Consider the following 22,453-nt stretch of genomic DNA (forward strand, 5'->3'; position numbering starts at 1 on the left):
CTACAAAGAGGTAAAATGGAGAAGTACAGAACAGCAGAAGAATTTAGTGTGTTAGAGAACTATCACTGAACTCTGAAAGAAGGCAGTTCTCGATGAATTAAGATTTAATTTCCAGATGTCTTTATGACATCTTTAGTGGTTAGTGCAAACAGAGAAATGAAGAAATGATAATTAAGAAAACAAAAGCCATAAGGAGAATCAGCTTTTTTCTAACTGCTTCCTTTCATTGTTGGATCTCAAAATCTGTCAGCTTTCCCAGGCTAGCTATGCCTGTTTTCAAAAAAATGAATAAATGAAATGACAGTTAAATTAGGAATGCATGGAAAACTCTAAGGCATAAGACATTCAAGAACGATGTTTAAAAAAAGAAAAGGCTCTCTGATCTAGTTTTGTAACAGTTTTGAATACATATTTTAGTTGCAGACTGAGAGACCCCCAAGGAGCTCGTTTTAAGATTATATGAGGAAATTTCTAGAATCAACTTGAATGTTAATACAATATGCAGAACAGGAGAGAAACAGTAGCTGAAGCTGTAAGAGTAGTAATATAAATTAAAACTTCAGTGTCGATTGGAATTTTCAGAAGTTTCTGTGGAAAAAACCAATTTCTTTCCTTAGGAGAAAGGTTACCTGTAACTAAAATACATCTATAAATGCTGTGCCTCAGGGCAAGGTTGTTTATGGATCCTCCTGCTGCAGCAGATAAAATAACTTGGTTCTGCGCAGAGCTAGTCAACTATATGTCAGTAGGGATAATGAACATAGACGTTATACAGCCTAATCAAGAACTACTATACTGCATAATCGCGTAAAAGGCAGCCAAAGCCACTGCTGAAACCTATATAGCAAAAGTACATATATATATAAAGTTTTTTTCAAGTCAAGAAATGATTAGATTCTTTTTGAAGCAGTAAGTATGTGCTTGTATTCTAAAAACATTCTTGAGTAATTTTCTGCAATAACTTTTGGGAATATTGTTAATTCATACTAATGTTACCATCAAAATGTTCTCATGCAAAATGATGTTGGAGTATGGGGGATGAACAGTGCTATATAACTTACATCTTATTTTAAATATCAGAGGATGATAGCCTGCTATCACTGAGACCAGCATTCCAGAAGCATTTCTTTCTATCTTAATGCAGAACACCAGTCTATTTTCTTCATTATTTCACAACCATTTGCCTATTTTCTGGCCCTGTGTGTTGCTTAATAGGCTTTGGCAAGCATACAAGAATTATTTTCAAGACTGATGGTGTGCAAAGCAAAGGCTAAGAATAATGAGTTAGTAAAGCATCGTGTGGATGGTGTTGGAGTACTACAAATGGGATGGTGCTTCTGAAACCTCAAGAGGACATGCAGAAGCTGCTTGTTAAAAATGCAGCTCATTCCTTAATGGTTTTAATACTAATCTCTACCAAGTGTTACCACTGACTACCTGCAGAGCAGTGTTTTCACCTGAACTCACAGTCTTTGAGGCTGAGGGGGAGGAACAGGTGAGCATAAACGGTCATGATGGTACCAAAGACCACTGAGTAGTCACTGAAGAAATCGCTCATTTTTGCTGATCTGAAAAATTCACAACACCCTTATATTGATTATACCACACAAAAACAATAGATATTTGTCTCCAAACCCTGAGGATTGCTGCAACTTCTTCACAAATGTCATGTATTTGCCAGTTGAGTTGATAGCATGTGACATTTCTCCTATGTCAAATACATATAAAATAATCTTTGCTTTAAATTTCTGATTTTTTTTTTAAACAAGGGTTAATGTTCCAGGTAATACATTCTCAAGAACGTAACAGTATCACAAGCTGCTTAAAGCTGCTCTATGAACAGGGTATGGGTCAAAAGAAATCAGCAATTAAGAATTAGCCAAATCAGTGTAGGGCCTTTTATGCTGCAGACAAATAGCTTATTTAGATGCACCGCAGTCTTGCTTCTTTCAGGAGATACAAGCAGCACACACTGACTTTCACTCTAAAACATCACATTTCCTGTTTTTACATTCTGAGCAATAGTGTTTTCTGTTAACAAGGGAGTAGGGAAGCAAAGCACTTCAGGAAAAAAGTTTTTAAAATTGGAAGATGCTTGGGACCTCTTCCCAATGCCTCATTTATATACACTGAAAGCACTTTCAAATGGTGTATATAACTGGGTAATCTAACTCTGCACGAGAATAATGAAAGGCAGAAACAATAAGAAATATAGTTTACATATTTTATAAAGCTTTATCTCAGCCAACCAAAACCAGGCAATTTCCCCTGCTTGTGCTCCCAGTCTCCACCCAAACCATTTTTCCAAGGCAGGGTCTGGCGACTCAGACCATGCTTGCTTTTTCTAACTTCTAACAGGAAGGAGACAGATTCTCTTAGGCTATTTTTCCCAGCTTGTTGGGTGGGTTTCACAGGCAGAGACTTTGCCTGGAGCTATACAATAAGTAAATCAGTGATATCAGCTGGTGAAGATGAAACTGCCTTTACTGGTAAAGAATTATAGAGTTCCTCATCTGAATATTATTTCTTGTGTTAGACAACCCTATAATTAATTTCATTATTGTTCTTTACCCTCTCATGCACACACAGTGCATAACGTTGATTTAGTTTATGTATTTACTAACACCAAGTGTTTGACTTCACACTACATTAGCATAAACAGAATATAGGAAACAAGTAATCTTTGACGAAGCATGCCCATTCTATGCCCACCCTGCACTTGCTCATCCAGTAAATTTTAAAGGATCATTTTCAAAACAGATTTTTACCATCATTGCTGTTTCCAAAGTCAAATTGCTACTACAGCAGCTAAGCAAAGCCTCCTTATTGCTATCTTGAGAAAAAGGCATTATTAAAATTTTCAGTATTTTTCTAATAAACTGTATTCCAAGTCTCAGTACAAGAAAGGTTTATTTACTAGGAGGAATTCTGCATTTTAAGAACAATTATAAAAATAACAAAAAAGTTCATCTTTTCCTAATGTTATTTTACACTGTGATAAAAAGAACCAAGCTATCTCTAAGAAAGGCATAAAGAAAGCGACAGCTGTAAAGCAAGCTCTACAGTAATGTCCTCCCAGAGTGTTCGGGAGGCAAATATGAAGACTCAGAAAGTATTTTAAATTCATGAAAATATTAACTTAGGATATGAAATACATATACACAGATTATCTAAGACTAACCTTTAAAAAGGCTCTCTTTTCCAATGTATTCATTATGAAGGGAGGAATTGCTGCAAATGAGAAAAAAAACCCCAAAACATTAACCTTGGAGAAAAAGGCACTTTGTTTTAATTTTCTTTTAGGATGAACTAATACCATAATACAATTTTCACAGCCTTTTGTCATTAACTGAGCTTTCATTTCACATTGCCAATTCAAGATACCTGATTGGTATTTACAGAAGTAAATTCTCCCAATAAGCAAAACTTCTAATTTCATGCATAACTAAACCTGAGCTCAGTAACTTGGTACTGGTCAAAGCACCTACTCTTCACCAAACCAATTCCACTCAAGCAAAATTTGCTACCATTCCTTTGCTATCTGTATCTTTTCTGCAAAAGCATCCCAGGAGCTTTTCTGCTGCAGTTCAGTGTAACACGCTGTGGATGTTTTCAGAGAAAGAAATGTACATTTCTCTGTGGAACTTCTTAACAGAAATGTAAATACTGCCTGCATAACTGTAAGATAATTTGGCCTCTGAGAAAAATCACTTATATAGAATTTAAGCTCTCACATTGAGAACTGATAATGAGGAGCTGCACGTGACTACAGTTATTCTTACCCATGCCAGGAGCAGCCATAAGAATCCTTGATATAACCACCTGGGTAATTGCCTGCTGAGCTGCTTTTGTTGATTCACCCAGTCTGTTTCCGTTCTCATCTGTGATGGGGATTCCAAACTTGAGTTCCCTGTTGAATAAAGGGTAAAAATAAAGCAGTGACTGACATGCATTTATTCACCTTTTTTGTCACCTTATCTTTGTCCTCTTAAAATTGTCAGTTATAAGAACTATAGTTTTTATTTTATTTTCCAAGTTAGCCTGTTTGCAACACTCTCTGGCACAAAAATTTCAAAAGGCAAAGAAAGATCTGGGGGAAAATATGCTGAAAAGTAAACAACCAGCAATCTGCCGCTTCAGCCTGGTCACATGCATTCCAAGGGGGAAGAAAGGAGGTGTGTTATTTCTGTAGAGAGGTTCCTTCAAAAAGCAACTTGGAAAAGTGGAATTTCCTGGACTGCTCTGGAAGTAGTCTGTCCTTTCTGACAGACAACACAGGGCATACAGGAAGGCTAGTTTCACTGAACTAAAACAGAAGTTTTTGTGAAAATCCCCCTCTGGCATTCTAGTCTGAGTTTTCATTTCAACCACTAAGAACATATTTGAAAGTATAAAAGGAGGCACAAAACAAACTACATTTCTGTAACTGTATTATTCTCCATTAGATCTTTTGCTCAAGTGCAGGGTTAGGTGTTAAACTCACATTACTGGGGAGAACTAGGGGAGTGAGACGCAGGCAGAAGGGCAGATATACTGAGGACTGCCTTTATTCTTCTCCTCATCTTTTATAAGAGATAAAATACTACCATGGATTGAATTTCATTGTAAATACAAACTTTAAATATTCCCTTTTCTGCCCATAACCTTGTGTTTATAACAGAGGATGCTTTTCATTTGTTTTTCCCCGCTTCTATTCTTAGTCCTAGTCAAATCAGAATACGTATGAAATTTTGTTTCTGAGAAAGTGCATATTTTTGTAATCTCAGATGATTAAACAGAACTGAAGAGCCTGACTTCTATGACTAACTTCTGCTTGTGGGATTTGAAGCACCATTTTTTAAAGGACTGTATTTTTCCAAAGTGGAATTTCTGTTAAAGGGTCCAAGTGATCAAGTTTTGAAGGACCAGTACTTGGTTTCTGAGATCTAAGACTGAAGAACTCTATGGATAGTTACCTGAAGAGAATGAGGATATTCTATTTTATACCTGTCACAATCAATCAGTCAAAACAAGATCATGCATGAAGTTTTTGTAAGGTTCTGAAACAAGCTAAAGAGATATAATGTGCTTTATTTAGTAACTTGCTGATCTAAAAACTCAATAACATCCTTTCTTCTAGAATGAGTGATCTTTGTTCTTTCTCCTACCTTTGTCTCATTAGTGGAATATTAATGCAGTTAGCAGCAGCAACAGCAGCAAAAGGAACAAACCGTCCTATAAGAGGTGAGACATGCTGCAAAACACACAGAGAGGAGAAAAAAAAGAAAAAAAAAGAAAAGAAAAAAAAGAAAAAGAAGAAAAATAATTACATAATAATTTTCTTTTCTAAAGGTCATATTAAAATGCTTCATGTACTAATGATAGACCCGACTTATTTCCTTTAAATTAAAATTCATTGAAAACTCACTGATGGGGCAGAGGTAAAACAACAAGACATAAGTCATAAATACCTCTCTCAGATTGAGCAGTGGCAGGAGACTGGCAAAAACAATTTTAATTTAGTAGCATCACTGCAGAGAAGTGTCAGCTTCTGAGCATGCCTGTCAGCCCAACATCAACACTAAATAGACCTTAACTTTAGTGTTTCTGCTGGCAAGGTCACAGCCAGCAACATCTACACCAGCTGCTTTGTAACTAAAGGCACTGACTATGGAGGCTATTCATCTAGTCAATGTCTTGTATAATCTGAATTACTCTGCTTAGAACAGTTTCTCAAATAACTTGTCAATGCTATACCACTCCCAGTACATTAAAGCATAAGCAGAGGGGTACAAAATACATTTTTACTCCTTTTTTTTTTTTAAAGGACCTTTTTTTCATGATTGTGTTGTGCATTTGTTTAAAGAATTTGAGTTTTCTGCATTTAAGAGCGGCACCTCCTTACAAGTTCTTCAGCCAGTCTAGAGTAGGTGTCCACGTTTGCAGAAGTGATACTGCACCTTAAAAACACACCTATACAGTTTGTGGGATAATGAGTCCACATTGTTGTAATTACATATCCACCCCAATTAACTTTCAAATGCTATTAGATACTTTGACATGTAAAAACAAAACTGCCGAAAAGGCACCTTATTAGATACAGTTTGTATTAACAGAACACAAGGCTGTTTGATAGATGTATAGGGAGGACAGGCTGTTTGAAACACATATAAAACCATCTACATGGGGCAAAAATAAGCTTGGGATCTAAAGGGAGCTGCCAAAGGCCGTTACAACTCCATACTGGGAGCTGTGCACAACATGACACAGATACACAGGAGGAGAAATGAGCCATGAGCATCTCATAGAACACCAAAGTCTAGTTAAGAATGGAAAAAAATATCAGCAATACCTTTGTTAGTGCATTAAGTCCTAAAGCTGTTGCGACAGCACCCGTGGTAGCAGAAACATAGGCTGTTCCCAGCTCGCTAAAACAAAAATAAAAATGTTTGCACGTAGACAACAACTACATTTATGTCACTTTTAAAATAATTACATTTTACACATGTAGTTACGCCCCGCCAAAAGTTAAGAAGTAGACCTTTCTGTGATACTGCAATAAGATGTGGATGGAAGATTCAAATGGGGCACTAAATTAAAAATTAAACACTTTTCTTTCACTAGCAGTAGGAATCGCATGCAAGCAACATCTTAACACTGAATCAGCTTCTGCTGGTTCTGCATTGCTATCTCTTCAGCATTTTCTCATGTGTCTGAATGAACACTTTGAAGGATTTACTTCTGTATTTAATTTCCTAATTGTTTAAACTAATAAAATCAGTTTGGATTTCTAAGGCCATGTCTACAATAGTAATTAAAATCAACTGTACCAAAACCCACACATGCAGACCAGCTATGCTGCAAACACCCAAATCCAACCCAATCTGCCCTAAAACATACTTTGCATACTTCCCAGCTAGGTGTCTGTATATCCTCAAACCCACGGCTTTCTCCTGGACATCTATAGGCAGGTCAGCCTCAAAACTGGAAAGTCAAGCACTGCAATTCCAGTCTCCTATTCATGATTTCTAGCATTCTGCATCTATATTTAGTCTCTCTCTTTGCCTTCAAGTAGAAATAAGTACTGTGCAGACCAGTTCATTGAAGCGTCCTCTTTTTGTAAATAAGCACACAGTGTGGTGTGTGCTATACTGCAGAGCACTGAGAAGATGGCACAGAGAGACACCTGAAGGTCCACACACAATATCAACTTAGAAATATCCTGGTATAACACCAAACTGATGAAGCACTTTCAAATGGTTGACTAAGCAATGCAACACAGGCTCCTAGCAGATCCTACGCTGTTAAGTGCTTATGATCAAGGCACTTAGGCTTATCTTTAATGGCAGAAGTGGAGTTCTTGCCTCCATCATTATCAGACCTCATCTGTGCATATCAAATGAATCATAAGCATAGGTGAAAAAGCTTATCCATCACCTCAAACTTTAAAGCCCAACCATGTTCCAGTACATCAGAGAGCAACTTATAAACACATCAGAAGTATGTGGTTCAGTGTCTGACCTGACAGTAATTGGGGCATCACCGCTCCTGTTCGTGTAATTTACAATAGCATTGAAGGACTGGTTAATCCACTGCCAGAAAACCACTGCTGGTGTCGTTCTTGAAAAGAGATACTATTATTATTATTATTATTATAATAAAACATAGTTGCATCAACAGCACAGAAAAATGATGGCAAATCAAGAAAAGCCAGTGCAAGCAGTAATCATGCAGAGGTTCTTGTTTATCTGAATGAAACAATACAGTCAATCTGATACTGTCTTGATAATGAAAGTACTACTACTTCTAAGAACAGAATTTAAAAGCATTGTAATTAAATAGCAAGGTTCACTTGGGACAAAGATTTGTTGTAATAACAAAAGCATTATAGCAAACCTCGCTATAAAAATCACACAGAGAAATATGAAATGCTCTAATTTCTAGAATACTTTTCCATGGTTATTATGCCTTTACAGTCTGCTAGCTCTCTTTGGAAGCTCCATAAGTGACTGAGCAGTGGATTTTAGGAGACAGGGTTTATCCTCTCCATCTTCAAAAAGCTAATATGATGCCATTGTTTTAATAAATCCCTGTGATATTAAAACATTTGGTCACATGTAGAACCAGATTAAAAGACACTTAACTCCAAAATGAAAAATTATTTTCATGAAAATATCTGCATGCTTAAGAAGTACAGGCACAGCACGGAAATTAATCTGGTACACCATGAATCAGATGACCAGTCATCAAAAAAAAAAGAGCTCCAAGGAATCCTCATAAATTATGTCTGTGCCGGTATGCAGATGGCTTAGGAGAAAAAGGTGCTAACTTGTGAGCATGGGTAGCAGGCAGTGAAAAAATGTATTCTGTACAAGTTGCAGCGTCCCCATTTAACAAGCTAATGTGGTCCCTGTTAAACTGCAGGCACTATCATTTTACAAATGGCTATGCTGATAAGTTACAAAAGCGACAGTCAATTTGTTTCACAATGTATGGGGCTGTCTTGTGGAGGGATGAATGCTTTGCTCTCAATCTAGTAGTTTATCTAAACAACGGGACACACTTATGAAAAAGAAATCCACTAAGGGCCATTAAATAAAACACTACCTTTGGATCAGGAAGTTTCTGATCCACAGATAGTTGGAGGCTAGGAGAGTATACCAGGGGAAAAGTGTTTCTTTCTGTACTCATACCACAAACTCTGCCCTCAGTGGAGACACCACTGAAGATTCTGCTCCACTAGAATTTCTGTCAGGGCAACCAGGCCACCAAAAATAACAGTTGCTACTGAAAACTACTTCCTAATCATTAAAATAACTTTTCATAGGATGTTAAAGCTTATACTTAATTAAATTATTTAATAACACAGGCAGTAACAGTAACAGGAATGCGGTTCTCATTGGAGGGCTGATATGGAAATTAAGAGTGCTAAAGAAGAAGCAGTAGTTGTACCAATTATTCTGTAACAGGTGGGAAAGCAAAGAGGAGATGCTAGAGTAGAAGGTGTGTGTCTATCATGAGGCTTTGGTTCTGAAAAGGGAAGATATGTTATTTCTTTAAATTGCAAAAAATTGAAAGATTCAGGAGATTTGAAAGTATATTCTTATTCCCTCTGGTTTCCAGTATCTGAATGAGATGCCAAAGTAACAGTGATATACACTAGCTGGATTTTTTCCATCACTACTGCTGTTCTTCCTCCTTTCTTCCTGTGCATGTGCAACTCTTTTCCTGACTCATTTTTTCCTGTTTCCTCACTACTGGTGTGTAGGGGATGTTAGGCCTGCTATAAAGTTTAGGCGTGACTCACATTGCCTTACTGCACTCCCAAGAGCCCTCATAGGTATAATGAGGAATTTGCTTCTTCCAGTGGCCAGCAATAACCAGAACACAGTGATGTGCACTAAGATGGAGGCTATGCTGCATCGTCCAAGGAATTCTACGCAATCCTGTTTGCACTGCTGAGGGTTTGGTCCAAAGAAACCGATGTTTTCCAGGCTAATAAATCACCTAGTTTGGAATCTGAGTGACTACTAATAATGCAAAGAAAAGGTATATAGCTGCTATAAGTACTGTGGATAATAACAGAACATGCATAAAAGAATAAGCAGTTAACAGGAAGCAGTGCTTGTGAATGGGCAGCTGTACTGATGGTTTTATTCATATTCTGGGCCGTTTTTTAAAATACACACGTATACGTATATATGCACCATTCAAAATAGCTGTGCCTTTCTGGAGTGTCAGTCAAGAATTTGTAAAATCTCAGCATCGAAACCACTATTGTTTCCTCTGAACCTCCCACCAGTTCCTTCTGACAAAGCATTGTGTCAGAAAAATATTTCTAACATGGAGTCTACTAACAGATGATACTGGCTTCTGCTGTGGACTTCACTGTACTGGTGATTCAAGAACTATTGAGGAAATGAAAGGATTAAGCAGGTGCTGGAGAAACTTGATGACTGATGAACCGAAGCATATTGAGTACTCACTTGGCAGATAGAACATCCTACATGCCAGATCTCTAAGGTTAGAAATTCCCAGGTATCTCCTCCTCTGTCTTCCACACAACTCTCCTACATGGATAGGATTTTGGAACATTCAACTTTCCCAGTTTGAGGAAAAGTGGGAAGGTGAAGCAGAGGGGCTAAGGGCTTATCTCACAACTACTTCTAGAGGAAACCATTAATCAGCGAGAGGGAACGCAGAGAGAGAAGAGAAAAGGAAGCAAAATTTTACATTTTGAAATATTTATTATAAATGTTCTAAAATGCTCTTTTGACAGTAACATTGATTTTCACTTATCTAATTCATAGACAAATGTTTTATGTGTTATATTACCATCACTTACCTATAAAAGGTCATCATACAACCTGTGATAGTCATGTTCATGGGTACCTGAGCTGACATTCGGCCAATCAAGACCATCTTTTCACCAGTGTCTGGATGAAAGGCTGAATCATAGATATATTTTGCTCTCCACAAGTTATCTTCTGTCAAGCCAGGTGCCACGATACCTTGTCTTGGGACAAGTTAAAAACCAAAACAAGACAACAGCAAAAAGCACAACTGTTATACAATGCTACAACCTCCAGTGACAAATGTGGCATGAGAGGACTTTGGGATGTTCATACTAAGTTAATCTAGTCTCATGGTTAGCTTGCAGATCTTCAGCTTTTAAATGGACTGGTAAAATAAAAAGAATCAAAACTCCCAGCAGTGGTTATATTGGCTGAGTCAATATATCCAGCACCAAATTTCCATTTAATCAAACCTGTACTAGATTTTAGAGCTGAAATGTAGAGCTAAAATCTCTGGGGTTGTTAGTGTGAAACTTTGAAAATTTACTTTGCAAGTATTTAAGAAACTACTTGCTCCAAACAATAGAGAACATAAGAAGAAGTTTTAAACTCTGTTCTCATATTAACTATTTTTAGAATTAGACACTTCTGTATTTCAGAATACTTAATAGGGGTTCTCAGATGACATAATTTCCCCATTCACTAGCAAATCTGTTTAAAAAAAAAAGAATTGTTTCAAGCTTTGAAGTAAGAAGAGTGGTGCAATGAATGGTGTTTTAAATATTTCCTTTTAAATATATAACCATGTACTTGTCATTGACTGGACTTTTTTGGGACAGCAGTAAGGTGATCAATGCCATACCTGTAGTCATGAACAATTTTTCTTGCATTTTCCAGTTGGGCATCAGATAACAGAATATTTCGGGGGTCTGTTACAGTAAAGAAGTGACTGGCTCGCCCAACAAAAGTGCTTTGATCCCATCGGGGCTCCTTGATATTAATATTTAATGGTATATCTGCTGACATCTTCAAAAACTCTGTGAAGAAAACATGAAAATTTACAATTTGGAATTCCACTTATTTCATAATGTATGTATAACCTGCAAGATGAAAAGGGGTTATGTTTAGGGTAAAACCAACAGAAAACAAACACCAAACAACGTGCAGAACTGAGGTTTAAAGGCGCAAGTATATATCCAAAAAGCAGATGATGTCAGATATCACCATGGGTTTTAATGAGGCTAGTATTGACAGAAGTAAAAAAGCAAGAACTTAGTTATGTTTCTGTGCCTGTTTCCCCAAGACATTTATACATTACATCTTTGTAAGAGTACAAGTATCTGATTATGAGGTAGAGGTACATCATATACATGTACAAATGTCTGATGATGAGGGAGATGCAAAGGAAGTATAGAAATTTATTAATAAATAGCTGTATTAAATAACAATATACTAATCAGAAGTGTCCTTTATTTCAATGATGAATTAGTGTTTGCTAAGTATATTGTCTTGAAGGGAAGGAGAAATGAAATATTTCAAGAGGTGCCTGAAGAGCTGCTATAAAGTGCAGTGACAGAAAAAATACTTAATAAAATTCACTTAACTTCTCTGGCATAGCAATACAAAACAAAACTTAGAAACACAAACCCAACAATTTCTTGTAATAAATGTTGTTTCCCTAAATCCATGTTTTAACAAAACAAAGATTATGTAATGCAACAATTTGCCACATTATGAACACATGACCAGATCTCCTAATGATACTTCAAAGATGGTTAAAGAACTACAATGAAGGGCACTGAACTAACATAGTTGTGCATTTATGGGGCCTAAAGCCCAGAAAATTAAAAATTACTTCAGGATGACTAAGTTTACTTCAACATCTAATGAAGGAAGGACAGTCCCTGCATAGCACAAGCTATATGAACTTTAACTTTCTTAAGAGAAATTTCTGCAGTTAAAAAAAAAGCCATCCTCCAAATAATGCTTGTAATTCAAATGGCTGAAGTAAATTGGACCTATAAAAATACAGATGACATCACATAGCATTTTATCTGTTTTAATAGCAAAAACCATCAACATTATTAGGACAACTGATACATATGGTGTAAGCTGCCACTGAAGAATATTTTCATCTTAACTAAAGAACACCATGAAGTTGTCTGAGACATTTTGGTTAATTTGATGAAACTTACATGATGTAGAACTGAAAAAAAATCACAAAAAGAAAGTAACTAATCGTGTAAAGTGTCTCCATCATAAAAAATATGAACTTCGTGGGAAAAAAGGAGAGACTATTCATGACATCTGAAGAAGCTATTGTCCATCTCTCAAATGTAATTATGATCCTTCTCTTCTACCTCAAGTGGAAAAACTTGGAAGTCTTTGGAAAAGTAAACTTCTACAGAAATAAAGGCTTAAGTCTCCCCATCTGTCATAACCAGCCCTAAATTGGCAGCTTTAAGCAACAGGAAGGAGGAGGAAACTAATAAATATTTAGAAGACACTATAGAGCAGCATTTCTAGCTGCATCCACACTCCAGCCCCCCCCTCAAATCTGTTCTTGAAAGTGAGCTAAATCGGCTTGTAGTTGTACAAGAAGGAGATTATCCATCTTTGTGACATCTCTTGCAGGAACCATAAAATCAACCTTTTAAGCAGTTGAGGACTGTGTAAAAATTATTCTGCCTTGAACCACTTACCAGTTAGAATTGCCCTTAGAGTGGGAATTATTCAGGGAAAAGACTGTCTTCCCTGCATTTACCCAGACTTAGCTTTTTTATGCTTATGTAATAGAATCATAGAATCATAGAATAATTTCAGCTGGAAAAGACCTTCAAGATCATCGAGTCCAACCATTAACCATGCCCCCTAAACCATGCCCTGGAGTACCCTGTCCACTCGCTTTTTGAATACCTCCAGGGATGGCGACTCAAACACTTCCCTGGGCAGCCCATTCCAATGTTTGACAACCCTCTCAGTAAAAAAATTTTTCCTAATATCTAACCTAAATCTCCCTTGCCTCAACTTGAGGCCATTTCCTCTTGTCCTATCTCCAGACACCTGACAGAAGAGACCAACACCCACCTCGCTACGACCCCCTTTCAGGTAGTTGTAGAGAGCGATAAGGTCTCCCCTCAGCCTCCTCTTTTCTAGACTGAACAATAGCAAAAGCATGACTCTTATTTAGGACTTCCGTGGTTATTATTGCTGTGATTTGATAACAATGAAAACCTAGTGGCCCCATACTATTTTATGGTGCACCGTACAAACATTATGGGAAATATTTGATTTTCTGATGTATCATCTGCCAGGAAGAACTGCCAATGACATTCAGATTGCTCAAATTATTTCCAATGTTACACATGCTCATAAAGTCAAGAGAAACTGTGTATGCATAAACACGATGGCACTGAGCATCAGACACAATTGTAAAGCTGTAAAGATAAGGTTGCAAAAATGCAGAATAACTAACTGCATTATACATGAAGATATGCAATGTTTAAAGATTTGGCAAGTACATTCTATTCAGCACTGCCGAATATTTGAGGCACATGTGGTAATGAAGAAAGCGAAGTAGCCTACTGCTAGTACACCAAACTTTGAGAACCCAGAATGGATTAAATAAATAATAATGAAGGGTTGTCCTTCACAATCACAGCATGATTAACAGCTGAATGATGAAAATGTCATATCTCAGCTAGTATTACTAAATAAGTTTGTTAAAAATTTATAAGAAAATCGTAATTTAGTGCCACTCAACATAAACATCCTTCCTTTTGTACGTTTACTGGTAATTAAAGTTTCTTTAAGTTAAGTAATCAGGTTCCATTAAAAACCCAAGGAGTTTGTTTTCATCAAATGAAAAAAAAACAACCCAAAGCATTTAGCATGTTTATGTACCATTTTTATGTTTAGTTTGTATTATTTATGATAGAATAGTGAGAAAAACAAGCATTAAATAAGAAAGATCTCTGCTTTCCACCAGATGCAAGCTCTTCCTTGAACAAATAATCTCCAATTCTATAGAACAGATCTTATTATTGAATTTTAGACAAGCTAAATCAATTTGGCTAAAATCACACAAAGATTATAACTACACAGGTATTTTTGTGTCTTGCTCACTAAATTTTCCTGACGTCAGGAGAAACTCAGCGCTGTACTGGCAAAGCAGAGCTGTTTGCCTTTGGAATGTAGGCAGCAATTGTGTAAAACCAAGCTGTGTTTCTACAGATATTGCTGAATTCTGGATAATCATGACCTGACAGCATAGGCTGCAGGTAGGACACCAGTAGGATTGCTTTTGGTTTTTCCTGATAAACTGTATTAAGAGCTTAAGTGCTCAATTAATCCTTTCCAGATAAGTTTAAAATTCCCAGTTTCTGCTCGAAGTCATCATGTGCAAGGTTGTTTCAAAGACTCCCAAATCAGTATAAGCTCTCACGGCTTTTATTGCAGTAATTAACACCCCCCAGCTATTCGACAAAAGCATAAATCATTCTGAATGCTAGGATAAAGGAAAATATACTGAAGTATCCCCAGAAAATGGTACTGTTAAAAACATGTGATCACCTGAAACCACAAGGCCAGGGTTTTCTATACCACTCTGCATCCAATGCAGTGCTCTTTCTGTATTAATATGTGAAACCAGAACAAATGATGAAATAAAGTCTGTTTCTAGTAACAAAAATTAAGACCTTTTTATGACCAGCACTGACCTTACTGAGAACTGAGCATACAGAGCTGGATTTACCCCTTTCTCAAGAGTTAAAAACCTCTGTTCACTTGGCACTGACCCCAACCAGCAGCTCTGAACACCTGGGTACAATGAAGACTCCCATAGCGCAGTGTATTCTTTCCCCTCAGGTGTATACTACATGGAATATGAGCTATTTGCTGTAGTAAGTAATTACATAATTTTAGTTTAATACATTAAAATGGTACTGTGAGGTGCAATAGAAGAATACACTGATTGTATTGGGTGAGCATTATGAATATTTAAAAGCTATTCACTCTATAGTGTTTTACCTGTTAAGGAGGTGATCCACTACTGCATAGAAATAACTGCTAAATGTGTGTTTCAATGACTAAAATGAACATTGCTAAATTTATTTAATATTATTGGATCCAACCTACTGAATACACTTTCTTGCTCTTTCACTACATCATTTTTCCCCAGTGGCCTTCAGTTTTTCTTTGGTACAAGAGACCTCAAGAAAAACATATTGTTCCAAAGACCTGTTCATGTATTAAAATTTGCAGTCATTACCTCAAATAAGTAAGGGTAAAGCAAGTATACAAGGAGCGTCAGCACTGCTGCTCCAACTTACAGTAAATACAGTCGTGATTCAACTACCCTCAGATCTTACGGTTTCACCATCAACTTAGAGAAGGTCCTAAAGCTTCCCAGGATACTAGAAGGTTAATAAATGTGGTACAGTAGGGGAAACTAACCTTTTCACCCTCCTTCCACTCCCATTTCCCTCACTGTTAAGTTCATTATTGTACGGGAGCTTTTATTAAGGTCTTTACTATAAGCTGAGACAGAATTTCCCTACAGTGAAACAATAAATCTTACAAACTTCAAGAAAATAAGGTGCCATAGCAATATATCATTTACTAAGCTAACCTTCAAGCATGAAAGCATTTGTATCAGAATTATAAATGACATTACCAGTAAAATCGGTGTTACCAGCTTTTCAGCACCGTTAAGGAGCATTGTTCTCCCCACACACAGGTAAAAGAAACATGACAATTAAATAACATAACTTGGCTCAAGATTACAGGCCAAGTCACAAATGACAGCAGAACCTAGACTTCCTGACCTGTGCTTTAAGTACTGCTGATACAGCAAGACACAAGTTATTATTTCACAAAGTAATGACGAGAGATGGAAAGGCGCTGGGTAAGAAGCAGAGAATTCATCCCTCACTTCCAGTCCAGTTGAATATTCTTGTCTTTCTATCCCACATTCCTGTTTGCTATAAGTACTTCCACAGTTATGAAACAGTTTAAAACACCACAATGCGGAGACACCTGTGGATTAATAGGATTATTTTTACGTGATACATTTCTCACTAGGCATCTTGCAGAATGAACACAGATCATGGAAATGAAAAAATACTTAGGACAGATTTGTTGAACAGAGTTCTTGTGCAGACTGTCTGAATAGGAGATGGTCCTTAGGTTTCTTTTCTGTTTCTGAGTACTATACCATTAAAGACACCCTCCAGTGAACAGTGGTATATTGTGAAGAAACAGACCATCTTCTGGTCTAAAATGGTAACCGCTGGTTTTGCAAAGCAGTACCCTATGAAAGCAGGGTGAACTCATTTATTCAAAAATTCTTCTTTACTAAAAAAAAGTAAGTAAAAAAATCTGTACATTAGGGCTAGTAAGTCATTCTATGAATGCTTCCCTATGGTATATTATTTGTAGGAAAGCCCAAGTTTAAATATTTTTATAATTAAATTATCAGTTTCATTTAGAAAGATTAAAAACTTCTTAGGATTGCTTATGTTAATCTGTTTAAAGCTATCTAATGAACGCTTAATAAAGCTGTCCACAAATACAAGCTCTTTTCTTGCTTTTCACTCTGATTAGCATATATACTACTGGGTTGTCTGTGAATTGTTTTTACATACTTATGATACCTCTGTCCACAAAAACAAGTCCTTTAGTAATAAGAAATCTAAACAATAGGATCTGCCTTCACTGCAGATGGCTCATGGTTCAAGTCAGGATTGTTTCACTCCATTTCATTTAGCCTACCCCGGTGAAGGTAGATCTACAGAAAATAGAAGACTTACCACTTTCATGTCCTATCTTTATCCCCTCCCCACTCGGTCTACTCTGTGTCCGCTCTGATACTCCTTGAACCATGTGTGCTGATATAACTTACTACCCTAGCAGAAAACCAATGCAGCAGAAAGAAGAGAGAGGCCTGGATTAGTATGTTAACTGGCACAGTAGAAGGTCTGGGAGCGTGAAAGGTCTGGGAGCATCAAAGGTCTGCACTCCCATGCTCCTTCAACAGACTAACCAGTGACCACCTTGGGTTACCATTTTGCTCAAGTTCAGGATCTGCAGATGCGGGAGGAGCCACGTGCAATGCAAATCTTGAAGCCTAGCCTTAAATCTGCAGGGAAGAAAAGGAACAAGAAACATAAAGCATAGATAATTTTAAACATTTGGGCTTGCCAGAGTCAAGAGATTGAAACTCTACATTACAGATCAAGAAAGTGGGTACAAGAGACCTAACTTGCTGTAAACTGGAAAAACTCCCAGTCCTTGTGTGTCTACACAGCCAAAAAAAGGTGTGATGGTAGAAAGAGCTAACATGATCTAAGTGGTAGTGGTAAGAGAGTAGCCAGGGTGGCCGTAACACAGAGTAAAAGCACACCAAAGACAACACACAACCACTCTGGTTGCCAGCACAAGGTAAAAGTCCTGTTTCCATGCCCTTCTCACTGCTGTTACCTATGCTAGCCAGACTAAGCTAGCAGAAGCATGTCAGCACATGCTTTGGTCTCTCTTTCTCCTTGTAAATCTACCAAACAAGGGTTAGTGCTGTAGCAGCAAAAAGCAACCTAGTAGGAAAATGGAAATCATACACTAATGGAGGACCCTTGGCATGTGCTACAACAAAAGATCATGCTTCAAATCACTGTGTCTGTTTAGAAAGATAGCAACAGAAAACATTGACTTTAATATTACTAATCTTAATAATGGATAGTATATAGCCTCCAACCCTGCATAGGATGGTGGGGGACGGGACAGGTGTCCACCCTGCAAAAGCTTAGATCTCATGCAAAAAGGGATTAAAAATTTAGGTGACAGCTACTTAAGTACACAAAAACATTTTCTTCAAAATGATGCGATGGACTTAATTGACCTGCACTTTAAGAATACACATAGGAACAATGCTGTTCTAAATAAGTTTAAAATAAAAATCATAAAGACTATGGGCAGGGACAGACCACCAATGCCCACAGAGGAGGAACAGATGTCGTGCATACAAGGCAGTGTAAAAAGTTCAGACACTGGAATAATACAATTTGGAGACACATAAAACTTGCAGTGAAGTATAAAAGGTTGCTGAGTTTGCCAGTCTCGGGACTCTGAGTCATAGATCTGTTAACAATGGTGCCTGTCTAAGAGAACCAGTGAATTTCTGTATAAAAGCCCCACCTTTTATATTAAAGAGATGCTACTCATGACTTATCAGCCCCTATTAGTAAATACTGAAAAGGGAACTAAGTCCCATAAAGCAAAAACATAAGTCAATAAAATGCCTATGTACTTTGAAGGGATCCTCTTATAAAACAAAATGTCCAACTATAAAGTAAAAATGGTGACTGTGCACAAAAATGGTTTCATCAATATATCATCCAACAGCCATGCAGCCATCATCATAAACTGTATTGTTTTTTTTAAATTTTATTTTTTTATTTAAACAGTGAGACTGTAAAACTGCAAGAAATAGGTACAATACCCTCAATTTAAGTTGCTGCAATAGTATTTTACCTAGCTGTCACCTTGATTTTCAGATACAATTTTAGAGGGGTGCTGCTGTTTGCATAATTCATTCAAGTACTCAATAACAAAAGCACTGTAATAAAACTATTTAAGATTTAATTATTATTTTGACTACAATGCTTTGTCAAGGGTGTAACTCCACTACCTTCAGTGATATAATTCTCCATATACATTAAGTGTGCCCAAGATTTAAGTTCTCATTATCCATATATCCATAACAGAATTATGTAAAGCAAAAATAAAGGACACCTGGGTTAAATCAAATTAAAATAAATCCATCTGAACCCTGAGATAAGTAGAAAGTTTGCAAAGGGACTGGAAAGTAAATGCACAAATCCTCTAGAGCAAAGATAAAAATGTTTGCTGTGTTACAGTCAAATAATGAAGGCAAACTTCAACAACTACCTAACACTTAACTGCCTATATATAAGCATCTGAATTTATTGTTCCCACACCTGTTGCTATTCAATAAGTACCAACAGAGGGGAGACCACCTGTAAAATAGGACAAAACTGTGAATCAACAGCACCTTAAATTTTAAGGTGGAAAGGTAAGCAGCAAAATCACCCAATCTGATCTTGAAACAACTCTCTTCCTCAAACAACTCCATCAACAGAGGATTTGGGAAACAACGTTAATTTTACAAACACATAAGTTACTGTAATAATCCATACTGAAATGTCACTTTGAGGTCATGTTCACACTGGAGGATGAGCAGTACTGGAAAGGATAAAAGACAACATCATAACGCAGTCAAACAGTTAACATCTATCATGGAAAATATGCAGTAAGGAAGGAAATAATACATATTTTTGGCGTTTCAAACAACAGATCAGTTAGGTATTTAATAGAACCGTTGTACCTGCACACCCTGAGGGTGCTAATAGTCCACACTAGTAAATTAAAACAGTAGTAAAGAACGGACTATGCTCTCTGGCACATTCATATTATTAAACCCTTTCAGTTTCCAAACTAGGGCAGCTGTATCTAAACTGCCCATGGAGAACGGCAGCTAAATCCTCTCTTGTGCTGCTGGATTGTCTGGGTGAGCATCAGCTGTCCTGGGCAAAACCGCTCCATGCTACGCTCCAGCAAGTTAACAATACAGGGGACAGCGTTCCCATGACCAGGAACATTTTTTGGGACTATTTAGCTCCCCAGCACTGACACAGAAGTTTGATTATCCATGTGTTTCACACTGCAGCTCTTCCTATGTACCAAGGCATATTTTCAGAATCATAACTACGACTGTGTCTTCATAAAGTTTTTCATAAACATATGACTGTCAAGCTAAAGAAATGGCCACGGCTTGCCATGCACTTGGCACCAAAAGTTGAGCTGAGAATGTGGTTCTGTAGACCGGAGGCAATTAGATGTGGTGATATGGATGGCAGCTCACAGAGAGGACACCGCTGTGTGAACTGTGCTTCCCAAGTGCTTTAAAGCAAATTTCACTGCCAGCCTCTCCTCTACCACTCTCTCTCCAAATATCCCTGCTGCTGCCTCCTCATCTTTCTCCCCAACGTTCTCCCAGCTCTAGCAATCAGAAAACAAAAACAAACTAAAAAGCACAGTAGGACTCACTGACGGCTAAAACTAAGGTCTTTGTTTATCTGAAGAGAAACTCTCAACTCTGTATTTTTAATAACCTCCTACAAAAATCTTTATTTTAAATCAGTAATTCTTTGACTATCTTTTTCATCTTGTACTTTCAATCAGAAAGTGACACTGAACTGAGCTGGAAGCCCCAGTACCAAGCACACCCAAACTTCTTGCCCTCTCTGATCAGATGGAATCATCTGCCAGTTCATGGTCTAAAGTTTAATACTAACATTAACTAAAGGGAAAAAGAGGGCTTAAGAATAAGTGAGAGTGGCCTCTCTTAAAAAATAATTACATAAAACCTAGCACAAAGTCTGATCAACAGTTTTAGTACAAAGGCTACATTTAGATTTGCCACAGAACCAGCAGTAGTAGAAGACTTTAAACCTTGTTTAAAGGTTAACAACAGCAGTTGCAGCAATTCTACAAAATGCAGATTCAGGAGTTGTCAGGAGTTCAACTCTCCGCTGTTCCTCTTCAAAGTTCACATTTTAAACATCACATTGAAGGTCACATAACCACTTTTCAAACCAAAGCAATAGCCAAAAGAGTAGCTATGACTATTTAATTTATTTCAGACAGTAACATACCACTCAATTTTGAACAACCCAGACATTTGATCCTTTATTTTAAACCCTGCTGCATGACTGAATAATCCAGATGGGCACATAATCTGGGAAATTCTGGGCAATTTAAACTCATGCAGCAGTGCACCAATGATGAAAAGCAGCTTTGTTACCTTCCCTGGAAACATTTGTATCTTCTTATGTGACTGACACCTTGTATTTTAATCCAAGTCTTGAAAAAATTCACTTCACAATTAAGAAACTTTGTCAGGTATATCATTAATTTTTCCAGTATCTAAGCTAAAATTGGGAATAGAGTGACAGAAAAAGAAATGTCTTGATGGTATAACTGTGAACCTAATTCTCCATGTCTGATCTAAATACACATTTTTAAAGCAACAGTCACTGTTCTGAGTCAAGAAGCATCTCTAATAGCAAGATGTCCATTCCTTGAGAGATGCAGACAGCTTAGGTGGCTAAGAGCGTGGTATTGTCAGAGACACTATTTGTGAGAGAAACTTGCCTGAGAACTACCCCAGAAGCAGGCTTTCCTCAACAGATACAAATGCCTGAATTCTCGTGAGTGAGGATCCTTCAGCAAATGTCCTTAGATTGGGCACCAGATAGGCTACTGCTTCACTCTCTATACAGAACTTTCTGTTGCTTTTTGCTTTTATGGGGGCTGGAGTCCAGATCATAGCCTCCTGCACCTTCCCCTGTGGAAATGGACTCTATTAATGAGGGCAGCCTTTAACCTCTCTTGCATGCAATTTCAGAAAGTCAGCAAAAACTGATCTGGGGGAGGGAGAAGTCTAAAGAGAAGTCTACGTCCAAAAGCAGCGCAGACATAATTGTGATTATGATCATTGCGAGATCTCACTTCTTAGTGCCCAACTCCCAAACTGCAACCTGCAACCCTCTGTTACAAAGCATGGGACACGCTGGGTTCTCTAGCTTAAAAGAGAATTCAAACCAGCCTGCATACAGGAGGGCAAGTGAGTAACCTAGCCAACACAAATGCTAAAAGAAAGGTCTAACTTGTACGGTGTCCTTTACCAGGACTTAGACCCCTAACTTCAGGTGATGTAAAGGCACTCAGGTCAGATCATGATTCACAAAATCTCCTAGAAGCAACTAAGAGTTCCTTTTTTGATAAATGAGAGTGAGGCTTTTCCCTGAAAACCCAGTGACAATAGAAGGTAACAGCAGTACCTCTTTCTTACCAGAATCCTAAAGAATAGGAATAGTTCAAAAGTTAGAGCCAGGTGCTGCTGAAAACATTTCATGTGCAGATTCACTGGGAGAGAAAAAAAAAAGATTTGACACACTTAGGCCCCTAGATCTCCATTCTTCAAAGCAGTCCCCTAACATCCTGCTGTCCAGCTGTCAATGCCCTGTTCTGGGACATGAGAGATGTAGGCTGGAAAATCTTGAGGTTGATAAAAGTACCTGCTGCTATAAAATGGGGAGAAG

The 22,453-nt window shown here is 37.5% G+C and overlaps 1 protein-coding gene across 6 annotated transcripts in view; it reads right to left on the reverse strand.

Annotated features, from left to right (window-relative positions):
- SFXN1 (sideroflexin 1) overlaps window positions 1–22,453 on the reverse strand; it is a 41,004-nt gene that overhangs the window by 4,377 nt on the left and 14,174 nt on the right. For 4 of the 6 annotated variants that reach the window (XM_052772050.1, XM_052772053.1, XM_052772049.1 and 1 more), the window contains 7 exons: window positions 11,137–11,311; window positions 10,325–10,495; window positions 7,501–7,599; window positions 6,332–6,407; window positions 5,148–5,233; window positions 3,783–3,910; window positions 3,182–3,231 (listed from right to left, as the gene is read on the reverse strand). In XM_052772050.1, coding sequence (XP_052628010.1) covers window positions 3,182–3,231; window positions 3,783–3,910; window positions 5,148–5,233; window positions 6,332–6,407; window positions 7,501–7,599; window positions 10,325–10,495; window positions 11,137–11,300 — 774 coding nt within the window. In that variant the 5' untranslated portion in view covers window positions 11,301–11,311. Of the gene's footprint in view, window positions 1–870; window positions 1,569–3,181; window positions 3,232–3,782; window positions 3,911–5,147; window positions 5,234–6,331; window positions 6,408–7,500; window positions 7,600–10,324; window positions 10,496–11,136; window positions 11,312–22,203; window positions 22,278–22,453 lie in introns of those variants that run through there. The other 2 variants (XM_052772052.1, XM_052772054.1) reach the window with 2 other exon arrangements.

Source organism: Harpia harpyja, chromosome 20 (assembly GCF_026419915.1).
Source record: "Harpia harpyja isolate bHarHar1 chromosome 20, bHarHar1 primary haplotype, whole genome shotgun sequence".
Taxonomy (NCBI): Eukaryota; Metazoa; Chordata; class Aves; order Accipitriformes; family Accipitridae; genus Harpia; species Harpia harpyja.